The sequence below is a fragment of the Phytophthora ramorum genome (assembly GCF_020800215.1).
Source record: "Phytophthora ramorum isolate Pr-102 chromosome Unknown Phyram_PR-102_s0001, whole genome shotgun sequence".
In the NCBI taxonomy this organism is placed as follows: Eukaryota; Oomycota; class Peronosporomycetes; order Peronosporales; family Peronosporaceae; genus Phytophthora; species Phytophthora ramorum.
Genome location: NW_027150647.1, coordinates 3,626,948 through 3,644,680, shown reverse-complemented (window position 1 = coordinate 3,644,680; position 17,733 = coordinate 3,626,948). Strand labels below are relative to the sequence as shown.

The window sequence follows — 17,733 nt, the reverse complement described above, 5'->3', positions numbered from 1 at the left end:
ACCGGGTGACACCTGTATCCATGGTCGTACGCTCATTTGGAAAGACACTCGGCTGGACATGGACCTTCCAGCACCATACGCCGCGAGAAGGTGATCTTTAGGCAATTGCTCGACTTGCTTGGAGCCGCAGCCGAACCCGGATCCAGATCCTTTACCCAGCCTGTACCACCAGGAAAGTTCGCGTTGAACCTTCATTCCCGATACTCTATAACCTGATGTGCAGTCCTCCATCCACGATTGCTTATCGCAAGTCACTTTCATACTGTACCACCTCTTTAAGTGAGTACGCACATCGCAAGGGCTAAAAACATCCGATTCACATTTCGCGTCGCAGTGTCGAAGTTAGTCCTTCCAGCGCACACGTGATGGAGCTGGCAGCGCTTTCGCCCAGTTCGTCCGCGTCCTCGGCCAGCAGCAGCAGCCGCGACAGTCGCCACCGACGCGAACACGGACACCGCCGCGCACCGGAAGACGACGAGGACGCGTACCGACGCCACCGCAAAAATAGACAGCGCAATGTGGAGCGACACTCGGACAAGAGCATGAGCTTCTCGCGCGGCAGCAGCAGGAACAGCGAGGAGCTGTCGCTGGCCAGCACCTGCGACGGCCTCAACCTGCCGCTAGACAGGGAATTCCTGCCGCTGCAGGACGAGCAGGAGCAGGAGCAAGTGCGCGACCAAGTGATCTGCATGATCTTCGACCTGCCACAGTCCACGCAGTTCTACCAAGGTACTAGAGGCAGAAAGTGACTGAAATGTGGACAGAGTTGCTGACGGTTGTCGCTGCTCCTCGGTGCAGACTTTTCGTGTGCCATCGCGTCCACGCTGGCTATGCACGGACGCATGTATCCGACGAGCTCGCACGTGTGCTTCTACTCGAACGTGTTTGGCCGCGAGAGAAAGGTCAGGGTGGACCTTCAAGGATACACTAGGGGTGCTCTCTTGGCACTTGTCGGACTTGCAGCTCGGCTTTGCCCATGTGCAACGCGCACAGCTAGCTTTTCCGGCTCCCGACGTGGTGTCGCAAACGATGTCCATGCGGAGTCGAACTGACGGGTGTATTTCTGTTTTGCCGCTGCTGTAGATCCTCATCCCGTACGAGTCCATTCGCGAAATTGAAAAGACGACGACCATGGTGTTTCAGCACTCGATCCGTCTCACGACGTTAGGCAAGGACGAGTATACGTTCACGAGTTTCTGGGGTAACAACCGCGATAGCTGCTACGATCTCATCCAGAAGACGCGCGACCGAGTGCTGCGCGAGTTGCGCCCCACTGCAATGAACTCAACAGAATCACACTACCCAACGCTACCGACGTCTCCCAGCTCCAGAAAAGGAACTTCGCCTGTAGCGTCACCACCACCCTCGCAGACCAATTCTGCAGCAAATGAAGATGAAGATGAAGAAGAGGACGGCGACGTGGCCTCAGATGACAACGTTGCTGCTGTTGCTGCAAACAGCTACTCTAATGCGCCCGTTGCAGAAGTTGTCAATAATGACCAAACATCTCCTGCAACTCCGCGTCGGAGCCGTGTCGTCTCGGATGTTGATTCAATCGCACCCAAGGATATTTCGATGACGCAGATTCTCGAGGAAGCCTTCCCGGTTTCGGTCAAAACATTCATGCAATTGTTTTTCCTGGACAACGCTCCGTTTGGGTTTGACAAGTTCAACGAACAAACAGGGTCTACTGAAATGACGATAAACCCATGGATGACTCCGCTGGAAGAGGAAAAATCCTTTGGTGAGTGTCTATTGTATAGACTTTGGACAATGCTAAACTTGTACTGACCGATCTAAAATGTTGCTACCATAGGTATGACACGATCACTGCAATTCCGAGTGCCCATTGACGCCCCTATCGGCCCGAAGTCTTCGCAGGTGGATGTGGTACGTTTCTATATGTGCGATGTGCGATGCTCGTGCACGAATCCATTTATTAGAGAAATTACTAACATTGCTGTAATATGTCTGTCACTTTAGTTGCAATGTCTAAAAGAGCGCAAGCACGGGATGCGCGTTGTTGAGAGTTCAACCCGACTCGTGGATATTCCGTACGGCGACTATTTCAGCGTCGAAGACCGGTGGACCATCGTGCCGCACTCATCCAACCCCAATGCTTGCAAAATATTTATTGAGATGAAGGTGAGATCTGAAATCTAACACTATGACGAGTTGTTGAGGCACAGACTAAGTTGAGTTATGCTTCGTTTAGGTGGTCTTCGGTAAATCGACATTTTGGAAGAACACGATTGAAGCGCGTGCTATCAGTGACAACCGAGTCAAGTGGGAGAAATGGGTTAGAATGGCCAAGGAGTTCCTAGATACGAGGGAGCTCAATGACGCAGCGAATTGTATCCCAGAAAGCCCTCCTTCATCAAGCACTTCTTCCGAAAAGGCAGCACTGCAGGATGACATCAGACAGAATCATGGGCCACTGGCCAGACGCCGGAGCCGGAGCAAGGCGATTCATCGGCACCGAAGCGCCACTGCATCAGCGATACCATCCGCAGTAGCTCGGACTGGTGCCGTGAAAGTTTTTCCGTGGGTTCTGGTCCTGCTATTGTTGCTCGTGATCTTGCGTCTGCAAATGACGCTGTCAAGCATCGAGCAATCATTGGTGGTGAATACCGAGCTGATCGGCGAACTACAGCAACAGCTTCTTGGCCTACACCCGGGTGCCTGCCCAGTGGCAGCGTAGTCATTCCTTCCTGCCTCTTCTACTATTTTACGACGTAACTCTCAAAAACAAAAACACATTTTCCATTACACATTACTCGCGGGCTGCAACGTTGGCAGCGTCAAACCACATCGTATGGAAGTTGACACGATTCTGTAATGCATGCAGCAACTGATGGACTTGCAGATCAGTATTGTGCTGCATCGCTCGGCGCATGGATGCAGCGCTGCGATTCTCTGTTTTTGTTGTCTGTTTTCTAAGTGTTGGCTGTACTCCGTTCTCGCCGGCCACTGTGTTTGACTGTTGAAAAGTCTGAATCTCTTGGCGCATTCCACGCAACACACGCCGTAATGCACGAAGGTGCTGCTGCTGGAATGGGTTGTGCATCACATACACGTCCGACGGGAGATTCGTGACCATCCGGCTCAGCTCGTACGACATCAATTCGCGCTCTCTCACGTCAACGTTTACCAAAGCAAAGGTTGGTCGCACGATGGAAGACGCAAGATTGAATATCTTTTGTCTTGAGTTGCCAAACCAAGATGGCAAACTCGAACCAGATGAAATGAATAGCAATTGTTCCTGCTCTGCGTGATTACAACACCACAATGACCACAGCAATATTAGAGCAATACTGACAACAAGAAGAGCCCCCAAGCTGCGTAAACACATACCTTGCTGACTGGAAGCGTACCCACCGATGCAGTCGACCTCACTCTTTGTTGGTGCATTAGTGGCGCGTACTAGGTCATCAGGAGAAAATTTGACAGACGCAACCGCAAGACTGAACAAACTGGTCTGCGGGATCTGAGTCTCCATAGAGGAAAACTCTTTATCGTGTGCGCTCCAGTGCAGCCACAGCATCGCTTCTAAACCCCTCCGCACTCGAAGAAACGTGAAGCTCGGAGCAAATTGAATTTCCAGCTGAAATCGTGCTTTTCCCGAAACATTTTCTTTTGCGCTGGTTGCAGGACGAAATTCAGGAACTACCGAGCACGAGCACTTCCAACCTCGCGTAGACTCCCCCGTCGGTGCAGTCAGCACGGCATAACTATTTTCCAACGTAATGCCAGACAGATTGTTCAGGATGACTTCTGCACGCACAAGCGATGACGACGGCACGTATTCAACAACACGAAACAATTCCAGCATTATTTGCTGCCCCAGTCGTATCTCACGCGCCATTGAGCTCATACTGTTTTCATCTGCACCGACGTTCGAGATAATACTCGCTGAAGGAGCACTGACAACCGTTTCCATGTCTGTAAAGCTCAGACACGCAGGGCGGGGGTTCTCAACATCTTGAATTGAAATAAGTGCCGTCAAGAGGTAGTTATCCTTACTGGAGCCTGCACTTTCCTTTCGACACAGTTGTATGATCAGTTGGTTGAGCTGACGTGTCAGCTCAATTTTATCGTTCACGATCATCTGTAAGCGATCCAACTTTTGCTGTCCATTCTTCAGACGCGCTGCAAACGAACCTGCAAGCTTGCCAAGCTGAGCATGCGAAGCCGCTACTGCATCATCAACATGCGTATCAGGGTGTTTCATGCTTCTGCCGCGGGAAGAGGCCTTTTGGGTTCGCTCAATGTAGCTGAACGACCGAGTTTTAAAATCAGTGGAGTCACCTGTGGAGGTCAGTTTCTCATCATTGCGAGAACGTTTACGGGAGTGTGAACCATTCTTGCTCTTCTTTTCATCGCGGAGTCTCAGGCGATGACAAGACAGCCTCGCTTCATGTCCTGCCGGTTTCTGCGTGATAAGGACACTGCGCTTCACAAGTTGTCCGCCATCCAGAAACTCATGGACGCCCCCCTCATTGCCATCGCTGCAAATATTCGCACCATCAATACCAGGTATATCGTTCAACAGAAGTGCCTGAGTCGAGGGCGAGACACCTGCAGTATGGTTATGAGCAAAATCCACCACGTACGCGTGGCCTACATGATTGAACGCTGCATGTTCACGACACGAGGTCAGAGTGATAGCTAGAATCAATGGGACCAGGCATTCTCAAACTTACACAAAAGAAGTTCCAGAGACGGATTTTGTACATTGCTGGAAAATCCCAGCATGTAGAAAGACCGATTTGCGTTGTCACAGCGCACACCAAGCACGTAATACTGGTCCATATTATCTTCGCTCATGCACCACCTGCCATGGAACACGCAAGTAGTGCATTGTTAATTAGTTCCAATGTAGAAAAGGTAGCACCACGAGCATATAGTGAAGGCGTACACTTCAACTGGTCGAGCAGGCAACACAAACGATGCGAGTACAATCCCGTTTGTGTTTACATATACCGTATTGCTCGTTGTACATGTGACTAACAGCGTCGAAACGCATGTCTCGGCGCGCGTTGGCGGGGTTTCGTCGTCTCGTTCCCAGGATGTCAATATAGCCATATCATCAGAAGGTGAAGATCCCAACTCCCATTCGCTCAACTGAGAGATAAAGCAGCAACAAGTGATTTGTTCCAGCTCCGACAAAATTCCATCCTGTGTAACAATTGAGGGAAATGGTGGTAAGTAGAGGCATTTACTGGATTCCCCTTTGGCCATACGATCTCCTCGTTCAATTTGTTCCTGTTCAACGCTCCAAATGTGATGTCCCCTATCAAAAATCCACGAACAATGATACAGCAATTATATTAACGATCCAGAGAACTTCGTAAAAATGATACAATCACCTTACCCATCGATAGCTGAGGACGAACAGTGCGCATGTATCAGTATATGGGGACTGGGACTGTGCGTGACAGACACATAAGTGCACGACACCACCTCAATAGATGCGGAAGTACCGGCTATCATTCCACACGATACATCCACTTGCTCACGCCACATGCAAAACCCAAAGCCACTGTCTTCTCGCCTATCTCTTTGCAGCTTCAACAACGTCGCCAGTTGCGAACAGCGCTCAAAGAGCAGCACATAAGGTCCACCGGCTATAAAAATCTGTAGCTGCAATCCATTTGTATCCCCAGTAGCTGCAGTATCTTCGCTACCATTTGTCTTGTTGCGTACTGGAACTTCCAACTCGTTCAGGAACCGCAACCCAATCTCCCCACTGTCCATTTGGTACAAAACGTAAAAGAACAGATGACATACAGGCCGTAGTTCTGTCGAGTCAGCCCGAGCATTTGGAGTAATTGCCTCTGTATCCTCCATAGGTCGTCGACGTTTACGAGACGCAGGAGAACTTGAACCTGTCGACGTTTCCGCAGCCTGAAAAACCAGCACCGGGTAGCGACTGCAGCACGCAGACACGGAGTTGCCAATTAGAATTGGCAAAGAATTCTGGATATTGCTGAGAAAGGTAGTAGAAGCAGTGCAATGGACGTACATGGCCAACTCAGTGTCTTCCACTTCTTTGGCAACTACGAGATGCGCGTCAGCAGGCAACGCAGCAACTCTAGAGTCGACACTGACGCTGCAAACGCGCAATGAGACCCTCTTCTCCTCGGCTTCGACATCCACGCGCTGGATCTCCAGCTGCCGGAGCTCGTAGCGCACGAGGAAGAGCGCTCCGCCCCACACCAGCAGCTTGTCGCCCATGGTCACATGTACTGTCAAAATTTCGTCAATGTAACCTGGTTACACTGATGGGTACACTTAAACTCAGTACCCTGTTCGCGTCACTTCAAATTGAACGACGGTGCCACGTACGAAGCTGTTGCCGATAGTGCTACTGGAGCCCTTGTGGGTCAGTGTTGCAGTGGTATGGGGCGGATCAGCTGCTGCGCAGCCCTGGGTCTCATATAGCAGCGAAGGGGGAGGCTTGCGGGCCGTCCCCGCCCAAAATCCACACGGCACAGAAGCTGGGCACCAAGAAGGCGGCCATGGAAGCAAGATTGCCAAGTCGGCGAAGCAGCGGGAGCGCGCTCGTCTGCGTCGCGAAATCCGTGCCATCAACACGAAGATCACGAATGTGATGACAAACTTCCACCAGAAGTCCACGAGCGTGCTAGCAGCGACGTTCAAGACGCTACTGCTGCCGTCGTTCCAGACGTCCGAGATGGCCCGCAGGTACGAGGGTACGAGGAGGAGATGAAAGCGGACGGCACTCCGCTGGCCCCAGCCCAACCTCTTTCTAGCCTCGCCGAATTCAAGCGGTGTTGCCTTCATCGTGGATACCTACCTGCCCTTGCGGGCGCTATAGGACCAAGAGACGAGATCTCCTGAGGTGAAAGACACGGTGAGACCGTCGTGGAGTTCCTCCAGAGCGCCGATCGTTATGCGAGCTTCCGCATTGTGCCGTTGGCGGGCCACCAAATGTTCATGGACAACCCGAGCGCCTTCAACGGCGTGCTCACGTTGGCCGTCCGCGACTGGGACATATCCACTGCAAAGTCAACAACCAACCACGAAGCTGGTGTTGGGAGCTGAAGCAACAGCAATACCGCGGACTCGATTTGGAGTGACGTTGGAACCCATTCGTGATTGCTTGAGCGAGGACCAAGGCCGACAAGTTTTTATTACGCGCCATCTTTCTGATTACGGGGCCGCGCGATTTGCGCGAACTCAATCCTCTCAAATATGATAAACTATCGGCAACAAGAGACATTTTGAAGAGCAAATATATGTGAATACTAAAATCGAGTCAACGCGTATTATCAGGATAGACGTTAGACGACTTGTCGCACTCAGAATGATGGTCGATTGGAGATAGATGAAGTTTTGCACAACGTCAGAAACGAATCGGCGCTCTCGAAGACACTCCTCCGCCATGGCCAGCACAAACGAGGAGCCTTCCTCTCCTCGCCCCGGCCCGCCCGCATTCTTCCGCTCGCCGTGGGTGCGTGTGCTGCTGCTGGTGCTCACGCCCTTCTTCGCGCTGCTGCTGACGCTCTGGGGCATCACCAGCCGCCTGCTCACGCTGCCCACCAAGCCTGCAACAGTCATAGCTCTGGTCATCACGTGGGTTTTGTATCTGTGCATCCCACACATCCCCGTGCGGCTCCTGGACTGGCCGCTTGTCATCACCTTGGGCCTCGCGGTGCTCTCGCAGCTGCCGCGTTACGACACCCACATCGCCCACGCGGTCGTCACAGCGGCGCTCGTGGTATACGCCATCGTCCGCATAAGCCTCACGAGTCTGGAGAGCGGAAGCACCGAGAAATCCATCGTGGACACTCTGGCAGTGCTGTGCTGCGTGTTCCCCGTGTGGTTGTCCATTTGCAACCTGCACCTGTGGCTGCCGTCGGACCTGCAAGTGCTCGAGAAGGTGGAGAAGAAGATCTACGAACAGTATTTGGTCACGGACTTTAAACAGACGAAGGTGGCAGGACTGGGCACGATCCATGTCCCATACTGCGGAGATGGCAAGCAGCTTCCGCCACGAAATCTCGTTTTGGTGCACGGATACATGGCCGGAAATGCGTTTTGGGCAGCGGTGAGTGGCGAATTTCAGTTGTTAAGATGTGCGTGATGTGCGCTTATGTGTTGGCTATGTTTCTTCGTTACAGAACCTGCAAACACTTGCGAAGGCCTTCAATGTGGTGCGCCTTCGAAGCTGTTGGTGAGGTGATTTATGCCTCGGAAATTAACATTTTCGGTTGTTCGTCGTGACTTGCAGTATGCTGTGGAGTGGAGAGGAATCGGACGATCTGACCGCCCGAAATGGCATCCGAAGACGGATGAAGAAATGGACGACTTTTTTGTCGAGTCGCTTGAAGACTGGAGGCGTGAGCTCAACCTCGACCGATTCATTTTGTGTGGCCACTCAATGGGGGTACGTCGACAACGAAAACTGTGTGCGGTGAGATCGTGTTTAGTTCTGACATGTGATCATTTTTTGGCACACTTTTCTAGGCCATGTACAGTACTTACTTTGCTGAGAAGTATTCCGAGCGCATTGAACACCTCATCTTGATCTCTCCTGCTGGAGTCAACAGCAGTGGCTTGAAAAACGAGGAACTCCCATCCTTTTTGAAATTCACATCGCTGTTCTACATTACTCCAATGGTACGCTGTCTTGCTATAACAATTCGTGTATTCGATTCTGACACTAATTTATTCTGTTTGCTTGCTTTTGTCGTGTGTAGAGTGCCATTCGGTTCGCTGGTCCTCTGGGCCCGGGTCTCGTACGCTGGTCATGGCGGCAGCGTATCAAATGGACACCAGCAACAAACATTGTGCGGTCTGGTGAGGTGGACTTTGGTCTCATCACGGACTATTGCTACCATAACTGGGCTCTCCAGGCCTCTGGTGATATTGCCTTCTACACACACTTGCACCCGGTAAGATCAGCGCCGGTATTTGCTACCGTAGTAGTCTTTGGTAAATGGCAAACTGATCTTTTCTTTTCAAATTCGTAGGGGGCGAGTGCGAGACGTCGGGCGTTGGATGGGATCCTCACACCGGAAAAACTCCAAGTCCCGCTTACCATTATGTACGGCGGAGGCATGGACTGGATGAACTCAGAATTCGGTGAGGCGGTCGTTCGACGGCTGGAGACCTCTCATTATGCCGTTTTCCGCCTGGTGCCCATGTCCGGCCACCAGGTGTTCATGGACAACCCGGGCGACTTTAATCAAATGCTGATCCAGGCAGTACGTGACCAAGAACATGCGGCGGCAGCATTCAACTAGCTCGACCATTTGGTATGGAGATAGACTAATAATACCCATCACGAACGAATGTGGCAGATATGTTCATCATGTGGTGGTCTCTCTTTCGTCTTCCCTGCAGATATCTTCACTACTCAGCAAGGATGCGAATCTCTTTGAAGGACAGATGGACGGGAGAGCGGTGCACATTGAGGTGGGCCGTCATGGATATGCGCGTTCCATACCATGCTGGAGCTTTGGGACCACAATGCATGTCAGCTCGACATGAATTTGCCACTCTGAGTTCTGCACTCTACAGCTCAAGTCCCCAGCAACCAACAAGCACAGCAGACATTTACGATGGCCAACCGCAGTGAAGACGAGTGGAGTTTGGTGAGCGATGGCGAAGAAATCTTGTCGGATACGAGTTACGATGAAGTTGAGCCCGAACACGAAGCTCAAGTGGAGACTGAGCTTGAAGTGGCAGTGTCGAAGCAGGAAACTCTAACCGCTTCTGCCGACAAGGTTGAGGTTCCACCGAGCGTGGGCGAAACTGCAGATGTCCTGGCTGTTCTTGCGGACACAAGCGTTTCCGAGCGCTCTACAACGGGATACAGTCGAGAGATCCGCATCTCGCTGCTCTCGCCAGCTCACCAAAATTGGTTCGTTGATGCAGCACCACCTCGATACACTTTACCCACACCGACGGTCGTGTCTCGTCAGACGAGCATCAAGCTAGCGTTTACCGAGCGTGATGTCCACCCGAGGTCTTTTCCCGAGCGCCTTCGGGCTATCACTGCAGCAATGCGTCCACTTTCTGAAGAGGAAGAGCCACCAACGTTCACCGAAGTGACGTCGTTCAAACAGGATCAATCCACGCAAGCAGACCTGGATAGCAACACAGCATCAGAAGCACATGATGTCCGCGCACTGCTACTTCGATCTGCTTTAGATCGATCCATGAAGCTGGCCAACCAACTTCGCAGCAAGTCCCAGGACAACGAGCGCCTTTCGCTTCGTATCGCCGATTTGGAGAGTGTCGCTGTCCAAACCGAGCAGAAGTTTTATTGTAGCACGATGAAGATCAAGCTCACCGAGCGCAGTTTGGCTCTTGCCAAGCAGCAGACAAAGCTCACCGCCGAGTACCAAGACAACCTAAAGACGATCACAGATGATCTCCGACGAGAAAATGCCCGTTTGGTGACTCAAAATGCTGCTCTTCGCGGAGAGGGTGAGGCTTTGGCCGTGTGCAGTGTTGACGAGCTGGAAGAACTCGAAAGTGCGCTTGCACGCGGGATGGATCAGGTCCGTGCTTCCCTCCGGGCCAAGTACAGGGCGGCAATGGAGAAACGCCGTGAAAAAGAGCTGTGTGTCGTGTGCTTCGCTAAGCCGATTTCGGTAGTTCTGCTTCCCTGTCGGCACCAGGTGCTCTGCGCATCTTGCGCAGTGCGAGTGACGACTTGCCCCATCGACCGCAAGGACATTCAGGATAAGGTCTTGACGTACGGGCTCGATGCCTACACAGACAACGAGAGCTGAATAAGTGAGCCCCGTACAGAAAGAAAGGTGCAATCTTCAGTCGATCTTTTCCAACAAACGATCTCATTTCATTTGATTCTTCTTTCTTCTTCAGCCTTACGTCGCTGCTACTACAACCAAAAGGCTTGCCAGTCTAGTCAAACATGCCGTTGTAGAACTGCAGCAGTTGCTGGCGACTCTTTTGGCTCTGCAAGTCCGCTGACGAGCGGTCCAACTTGCGTTTGATTTTCTTCCCCGAGATGGCACTGCGGATCGTGTCCTCATCGGACGATGAAGACGAGTCGTGGCTCCTCTTGTGCTTCTTCTTGTGGTCCTTTTTCTTCTTCTTGGAATCGGACGACTTGTGTTTCCGTTTCTTGTCGTCAGAGCTGCGGCGCTTTCTCTTCTTCTTCGAGTGGCGCGACTTCTTGCTGCTGGTACTCGAATCCAACGAGGACGAGCGACTCCTGCTCCGAGACGACGAAGAATCCGACACGGAGGCGTGACGCCGGTGCTTCGGTCGGTGACTGCGGTCTCGAGGTGAGCGCGAACGATGACGGCTTCGTTCTCTCGATCGTCGATCACTGCGACTGAGGAACACGACATGGGAATAGACAATGAGCCTCTGGTTGGTACTGGGGGATAAAATCGTGGAAACTAACCTAGTTGATCGGCCCTTCGACCCCGACCGACCACGCGAGCGCTCTGGAGACCGGCTACCTACTTAGACGCGAGGTCGTTCATGTCCTAATCGCCGTTAGAGCACGTCTTCCTCAGTGTCGGGGGCAAGACCAACTTACCGCGTCGACGGTCGCGAACCATCTTGACTTTGGACAAAACGCCCAGCCTTTTTAAAAGAATAAAATATGAAATTGGAGAGGTTTCCTTTCAACTTTCACTTCTAGTTGTTGAGCCTTCATGACACCTACTTCAACTCAGGGACGAGTACCGCGTGGCCGCAGTCGCCCACGTGCCTCTCCGTACCATGTTCCTGACCGAGCACAAGCGCCATAGCCGTCAACTCCTGCATCAGCGCAAAAACGACTCTACCAGCTCGTGGTGCGTCCAGTTATCAAGTCTACAATTGCGCAGCGCGATTCGTCCGGCACTGCTCTCGAGGATATCGTGTAAGTGGAGCCTCTTTCAAGGAGATCATCCAGAAACTTTGGAGCCAAGTGATTTACCGAGTAATATGTTTAGCAGTGAAGATGGACGGTGTATGGTCCACGGAGGCTCCAGACGCAGCGCAGTGGACGACAGTGATGCAGTTTAAGGTGAAGAAGCACGTTGTGGACACCACTAAGACGGGACAGGCGTGGAACCACTGACTAGTGAAGATCCGCGGAGAAACGGCGACCTTATTGGTCTACGAGTACGGCGTCGCCATCATCTGGGCACAAGACCTGGATTCGTTTAAGGAGGCGTGTTTCCGTCCCAAGCAAACGGAACCTATCGCACCAGATCGATCCATGACGGAGCGAGCAGGTGCGAGAGCTTAAACTTCCCTAGAAGACGCTGTGGCGAGACTTCGAGCAGAATGGGGGCAACGTTTCAAGCAGAGACTGTGATCTGGCGGATGTGGGCTAGCCACAGTACCCGCAATCTCAACCGATCTGCATGGGAAGCCGACATTGCACGACCCCCACCGGACTTTGTGTCGAATCTGCTCCAGCCTGGAGATTCGCTCACGGAGAGGCACTTGTCAAACCTGACGCAGTCAGCTAATGTAGTGCTGGACTGTGTGCGGAGCTCCATCGAAGACTACGGGCAACTTAGATGTGATTGGGAGGCTTTCGGCCGGTGCCTTGATGAACACGAGCGCCAATCCGAAACCAGCTATATAGTTCGGGGAATAATGGGTTAAAGGCACTGTCAGCTTCATGAAAGCCTTCTGGCATTTCAAGGCTGTTGGTCAGTTGAAAGTATCATACCATGCATGCACTATCATGTGCTGCAAGGTATTGGCGCTTTGAGCACCTACAAATACAAATGTTTGCTCGTCCTTATAGTTTCCGTAGTACTGTATCAACGCTGAGAGAGCAACCACATCGAAAGCTGCTCAGAAAGGCAACTTCAACGCACGTGTCCCCGTAAAGTGCGATTTCCCACTAAATCCGGATCTCACAAAGACATTTCGTAAAGCTAAAGTGAAGCAGAGAGGGACGTCATGAGTGTGTGGCTGGTGTCCGTGCCCAACGAGGGCAACAGCTCGTCCGAGACGACGTTCCTGTCGCTCAAGGCTGAGACCGCCTCCAGTCGCCATGACTACGCCGGTAGAGGGTCTCCGTAGCTTCAGAGGTTCCATAGAAATCTCTTACGTATCTTTCTCCTACCTGTGCAGACTGCGTCCGTGTGGAGCTGCCGTCAGATCTGCTGGTGGGGACGTTGGACTCGCTCATGGTGCGCCGACTGCTGCAGTGACTAGAGCTTAAAGTAATAGATTACTAACTCTTTTTGGGACTGCAGGCACTGAGCGACGACTTGAACCGCGTGGACCTCGTGATCGAGAGCGTCGTGCGCAAGATCGAGCGCCAGTTCCACGACCTGAACAAGGGCGACCAGGCGCTCACGGTGGACGGAGGTGCAGTATCAGAGCAGCTGGCTGTGGAAGAAGCGTTCACTAGGTTTTGAACTGATTGTGGACTGCTGTAGTGCCCGTGGAACGCTACTTGGGATTCTTCTCGTGGGACGAAGCCAAGCACCCGCATCGTCGACCGCTACCGGAGATCGTCAGCATTATTCAGTCGGTACGGGGTGTTATGGATTTGGGGGTATTGGGGGTAATGATGACATTTTGGTGTTGCAGTCGGTGGGCAAGATCGAAGAGGAGTTGAAGCAGCTCAGTACGCGTTATTCGGAGAAGAAGCAGCAGCTCATTGGTCTGCAGCGCAAGAAGGGGTTCGTGGGCTGACTATTCATGAGGAATTCAAATTGATCTCTCGAGTAATTGACCTTTGTGGTGCGTGATTTGGTAGTGGCAACTTGATGGTGGCAAACCTGAACGACGTGCTGACCCCCGACGTTGTGTCCACGTCGGACTTTGTGAACACCGAGTACCTGCAGACGTTGGTGGTGATCGTGCCAAAGAATCTGGAGGAGCAGTGGTTACATGAGTACGCGCAGATCGGCGATCAGATTGCCGAGTATGGCCCTAAGGGATCACGTGGAAATGTGCGCGGATCGCCTGTGGTCCCTGGTTCGTCACGCAAACTGATGGAGGAAGGTGACTCTGCGGTCTATACTGTGACGCTGCTGAAGGGCCAATATCAACCCGGTTTTGTGGACAAGGAAGGAAACTTCGAGCCGGGCACTACGGTGGACTACGTCGAGGACTTCAAGACGCGTGCCAAGGAAAAACGCTTCGTAGTCCGCGAGTTCAGCTTTGACCCGACAAGCCACGCGTCTAATGAAGAGGCCATTGCTGAGCTGGAGGTTGAAGTGGACCGACTGTGGTCGGCCCTCATCCGCTGGTGCAAGGCGCACTTTGGAGAAACGTTCATTGCGTGGATGCATATCAAGGTGAGACGCGCGGTCATTGTCGTATATCTGTCTCTCGACTAACTTTTCTGTCACTTGTTTGTGTAGATGGTTCGCGTTTTTGTGGAGTCCGTGCTTCGTTACGGGCTCCCCGTGAACTTTGTCGTTGCCATGTACAAGGTTCGTTGTTCAATGTTGTTCTTTAGAGCACGGCGCTAATGCTTACTCTTCTGTTGCTGCAGCCCCACTCAGGCAAAGACAAGAAGTTGCGTGCTGTACTGTCGAAGAAGTATGCACACCTTCAGCCGGCGCAGTTCTCGGGTCTTGAAGAGGGCTCCGCTGGCTCGTCGCAGGTTGAGTACTACCCATACGTCACAAACGCCTTCCAACCGCTCAGCACCGATCAACACTAAAGCGGTGTGCAGCAAGGCTAGTGAACTAGCGAAAGCCGAGACAGCGAGTTGTGTATGGTTCCTAAGTTCTGAACGCTAACGAGACGATGAAAGACTAACTTGTGGTGTTGTTCAAGATTGCGCAAGAAGAGAGTGCTTGAAAACAATAAAAACAGACGAAGCCAAACTGGATCGCTAGAGCATGCTAAGTAGCACGGGGTCGGAGGTGTAGTCGACGCCCCCGCTGGAACCTGCAGCTTTGAGTCGTCGCACGCCCACATCTTCTCGCATCTTCATGTGGAAAACGAGCTGGATGAGTTCACGCAGGTCGCTCACAAACAATAGTTGCACACGGTCTTTGTGGTGGCGTGAATTATCAGTTGGCACACCAGCGAACTCCTTGCGCAGCTCCTCGGCCTCGCTTTTGTTTCCACGCGGTAGGATCACGCGTTTGATGCCAGCGCGAATAGCTGCCAACACCTTCTCACGGACCCCACCAACTGGCAGAATCACACCACGCAAAGTAATTTCTCCCGTCATAGCGATGTCAACAGGAACAGGTTGGCCCGAAATCACCGAGAGAAGTGCACACACAATCGCTCCACCAGCTGAAGGGCCATCCTTTGGGATAGCTCCCTCGGGAAAATGGACGTGCACACTCGTTATCCCATCCAATGACAGCGCAGTCGGCCGCGACAATTCCCCCGCGTTCGTCGCATTGCTCTCTTCACGCGGAAGCTCAACCAAATGCGCATTCACAAGCAACCAGGAGAGCGCAAGCTGCGCTGACTCCTTCATAACGTCCCCCAGCTTTCCGGTGAGCTGCAGAGTGGGGACAGATTGAGTCAATGCTGGCGCAGTCGGTGCTGCCTTGGTCGATCGCGTGCACGAGGCTTCAACAAACAATATAGACCCACCAGCTGTACTCCAAGACATGCCTGTCGCCACTCCAGGAACACTGGAGCGCAGAGCGACTTCGTTGAACACGAGTTCATGCCCTAAAATGGAGCGAATCGTCTTCTTGTCGATGAAGATCGGGTCAAACGACGCCAGTCGGTCAGCACCACCGTCGGACTCCTCAGATTTTTTCATCAGGACTCGATCGGCCTCGTCCAGTTCGCGTACGACATCAACAGCCACATAACGGCATAACGCACCCATCTGACGTTCCAGGTCGCGCACTCCAGCCTCCCGAGTGTACCGCATGATCAGGTAGCGCAGCGCTTCGTCCGAAACGCGAACCATATCTTTGCGGAGTCCGTTGGCTTCAATTTGCTGAGGAAGAAGGTAGCGTCGAGCGATCTCCACCTTTTGCTCCACACTGTAGCCACTGAGTTCGATGACCTCCATGCGGTCAAGCAACGGACCCGGAATCGTGTCCAAGCTGTTGGCCGTTGCAAGGAACAACGTGCGACTCAGGTCGAACGGCACGTTCAGGTAGTGGTCTGTGAACGTGTTGTTCTGGTGGGGGTCCAATACTTCCAGCAGCGCGCTCGCTGGGTCACCTCGGAAGTCCTTACCCAGCTTGTCCACCTCATCCAGAAGCAATACGGGATTATTGGTCTCAGCGTGACGAAGCGCATTTAGTATGCAGCCAGGCATAGCACCAACGTAGGTTTTGCGGTGGCCTCGAATCTCTGACTCATCGTGAACGCCACCTAGTGCTACCCGTTCGAACTTGCGGTTGGTTGCAGTAGCGATAGAGCGGCCCAGCGAGGTCTTACCGACACCTGGAGGTCCCACAAGGCATAGAATCGGACCGCGCATATCTTTCTTGAGGCTGCGGACAGCAATATACTCGGTGATACGTTTCTTGACTTTGTCCAGTCCATAATGGTCCGCATCAAGCTGCTTGCGCACGCGCTCCACCAGCAAAGAATCGGCCGTGGAAGTGTTCCAAGGCAACTCCGAGAAAAACTCCAGGTAGTTGTGAAGGATGCCGTACTCGGGCTGCATAGCAGTCATGCCTTTCAGACGCCGCAGCTCGCGCTGGGCGACCTTGGCAGCCTTGGGTTCCAAGGTCAGAGCATTGAGCCGGTCTTCCAGCAGTTTGATATCACTGGCATTGTCACCAGCAGTGCCATCATCACCAGCCTCGCCCAGCTCCTTCTTGATGGCCTCCAGCTGCTGTCGTAGCAAAAACTCCTTCCTCGTTCCCTCCAGTTTGTCTTGGACTTCGCTCTGGATCTTCCGTTGCAGTTTCGCCTTCTCCGTCTCTTGCTCCAGCAGCGCCACTGCGCGTTCACAGCGCAACGTCACCGGCACCGCTTCCAGCACTTGTTGCTTCTCATCCACTCCCACGTTCAGATACGACACCACCACGTCTGCGAGCTCCCCCGCTGACGAGTTGCCGATGGCGTCCACCAGCCCGTTGCTTCTGCGCAGCAATGGCGCGCTCTTGGCGGTCTCGAGATATTCCTGCGTCAAGTGCTTGAGCCGGAGCGCGAGCTGTTCCAACGTGAGCGTCGACTCCTGCTGCGGCTGGTCCTCCACAGTAACGAGCCTCTGCACTGAGCCGACGAGGTACGGCCGCGTCTGCGCCACGTCCTGCAGCTGTACGCGGTGCAGTCCTTGCACCAGCACCGAGAGACCAGGCACGCCGCCCTGCATCCGCGTGAGCTGCACGACGCGCGCTACGGTGCCGACGCCGTACACTGCGTCCTTGGCGTCCGCGGTCGTGGCCAGCACCTGTTGCGCGTCCGCGTCCCCCTCCAAGCCGCTGCGCCGCGTGAAAATCGCCAGTGTTAGCGACGCCGAGTCGCCCCCGCTGCGCCGCGACGTCTTGGGGGCGCGGACTTCCCACACCAAGTCCTTGAGCAGCTGCAACGCCGACGCCGACGTGATGGCGAGTCGCAGATACGTGCGCGGGAAGAGCACCTTGCCGTCCAAAGGCAGGATGGGCAGCTGCAGCGGCGCGGTGGCCGTGGACGTCGCACGGTCTTCCATGGCCCGAAGAACTGTGAGAAGGCACGTTCTGGAATGGTAAGTTGACGAAGCAAAGTCGGGAGCTTCAGTCCGGATTAAGTGGTGCAATTTTAAAATAAAGGGTCAAAGTTGCGGTTGTGAACAATATATATATCGGAATGGAGGATTTGTTTCAGAGTGGAATGAAATTC

General features: G+C 53.1%; 7 protein-coding genes across 9 annotated transcripts; 4 read left to right on the top strand and 3 right to left on the bottom strand.

Moving 5' to 3' along the window:
- Nucleotides 1-365: 365 nt before the first annotated feature.
- KRP23_867 (Protein VASCULAR ASSOCIATED DEATH 1, chloroplastic) lies at nt 366-2,701 on the top strand (the record flags this gene model as incomplete). Its single annotated transcript, XM_067893916.1, has 6 exons — nt 366-729; nt 799-902; nt 1,084-1,744; nt 1,817-1,890; nt 1,984-2,145; nt 2,216-2,701. The coding sequence occupies 6 exons, from the start codon at nt 366-368 to the stop codon at nt 2,699-2,701; spliced, it is 1,851 nt and encodes a 616-aa protein (XP_067751433.1).
- Nucleotides 2,702-2,773: 72 nt separating this feature from the next.
- KRP23_866 (uncharacterized protein) lies at nt 2,774-6,237 on the bottom strand (the record flags this gene model as incomplete). The annotated part of the gene is made up of 9 exons (XM_067893904.1): nt 2,774-3,267; nt 3,355-4,635; nt 4,704-4,834; nt 4,919-4,925; nt 5,001-5,124; nt 5,223-5,293; nt 5,375-5,384; nt 5,707-5,932; nt 6,026-6,237. 9 exons carry the CDS (start codon nt 6,235-6,237, stop codon nt 2,774-2,776), a joined length of 2,556 nt encoding a protein of 851 aa, XP_067751432.1.
- A 1,171-nt stretch (nt 6,238-7,408) lies between these two features.
- KRP23_865 (1-acylglycerol-3-phosphate O-acyltransferase) lies at nt 7,409-9,272 on the top strand (the record flags this gene model as incomplete). Its single annotated transcript, XM_067893893.1, has 6 exons — nt 7,409-8,074; nt 8,148-8,180; nt 8,258-8,413; nt 8,494-8,646; nt 8,727-8,921; nt 9,000-9,272. The coding sequence occupies 6 exons, from the start codon at nt 7,409-7,411 to the stop codon at nt 9,270-9,272; spliced, it is 1,476 nt and encodes a 491-aa protein (XP_067751431.1).
- Nucleotides 9,273-9,590: 318 nt separating this feature from the next.
- Nucleotides 9,591-10,769, top strand: KRP23_864 (RING finger protein B; the record flags this gene model as incomplete). The annotated part of the gene is made up of 1 exon (XM_067893882.1): nt 9,591-10,769. The coding sequence occupies one exon, from the start codon at nt 9,591-9,593 to the stop codon at nt 10,767-10,769; it is 1,179 nt and encodes a 392-aa protein (XP_067751430.1).
- Nucleotides 10,770-10,902: 133 nt separating this feature from the next.
- On the bottom strand, nt 10,903-11,570 carry KRP23_863 (uncharacterized protein; the record flags this gene model as incomplete). The annotated part of the gene is made up of 3 exons (XM_067893871.1): nt 10,903-11,338; nt 11,411-11,468; nt 11,549-11,570. The coding sequence occupies 3 exons, from the start codon at nt 11,568-11,570 to the stop codon at nt 10,903-10,905; spliced, it is 516 nt and encodes a 171-aa protein (XP_067751429.1).
- A 1,345-nt stretch (nt 11,571-12,915) lies between these two features.
- On the top strand, nt 12,916-14,778 carry KRP23_862 (V-type proton ATPase subunit C; the record flags this gene model as incomplete). Its single annotated transcript, XM_067893859.1, has 10 exons — nt 12,916-13,021; nt 13,090-13,148; nt 13,215-13,329; nt 13,401-13,495; nt 13,555-13,646; nt 13,724-14,267; nt 14,334-14,405; nt 14,468-14,514; nt 14,579-14,690; nt 14,755-14,778. The coding sequence occupies 10 exons, from the start codon at nt 12,916-12,918 to the stop codon at nt 14,776-14,778; spliced, it is 1,266 nt and encodes a 421-aa protein (XP_067751428.1).
- Nucleotides 14,779-14,812: 34 nt separating this feature from the next.
- KRP23_861 lies at nt 14,813-17,563 on the bottom strand (the record flags this gene model as incomplete). 3 transcript variants are annotated; one of them, XM_067893845.1, is made up of 1 exon in its annotated part: nt 14,813-17,563. In XM_067893845.1, the coding sequence occupies one exon, from the start codon at nt 17,561-17,563 to the stop codon at nt 14,813-14,815; it is 2,751 nt and encodes a 916-aa protein (XP_067751425.1). The 3 variants fall into 3 exon arrangements, with proteins under 3 accessions (XP_067751425.1, XP_067751426.1, XP_067751427.1); XM_067893846.1 differs by having other exon boundaries at nt 14,813-15,967; XM_067893847.1 differs by having other exon boundaries at nt 14,813-15,778.
- Between the last annotated feature and the right edge of the window lie 170 nt (nt 17,564-17,733).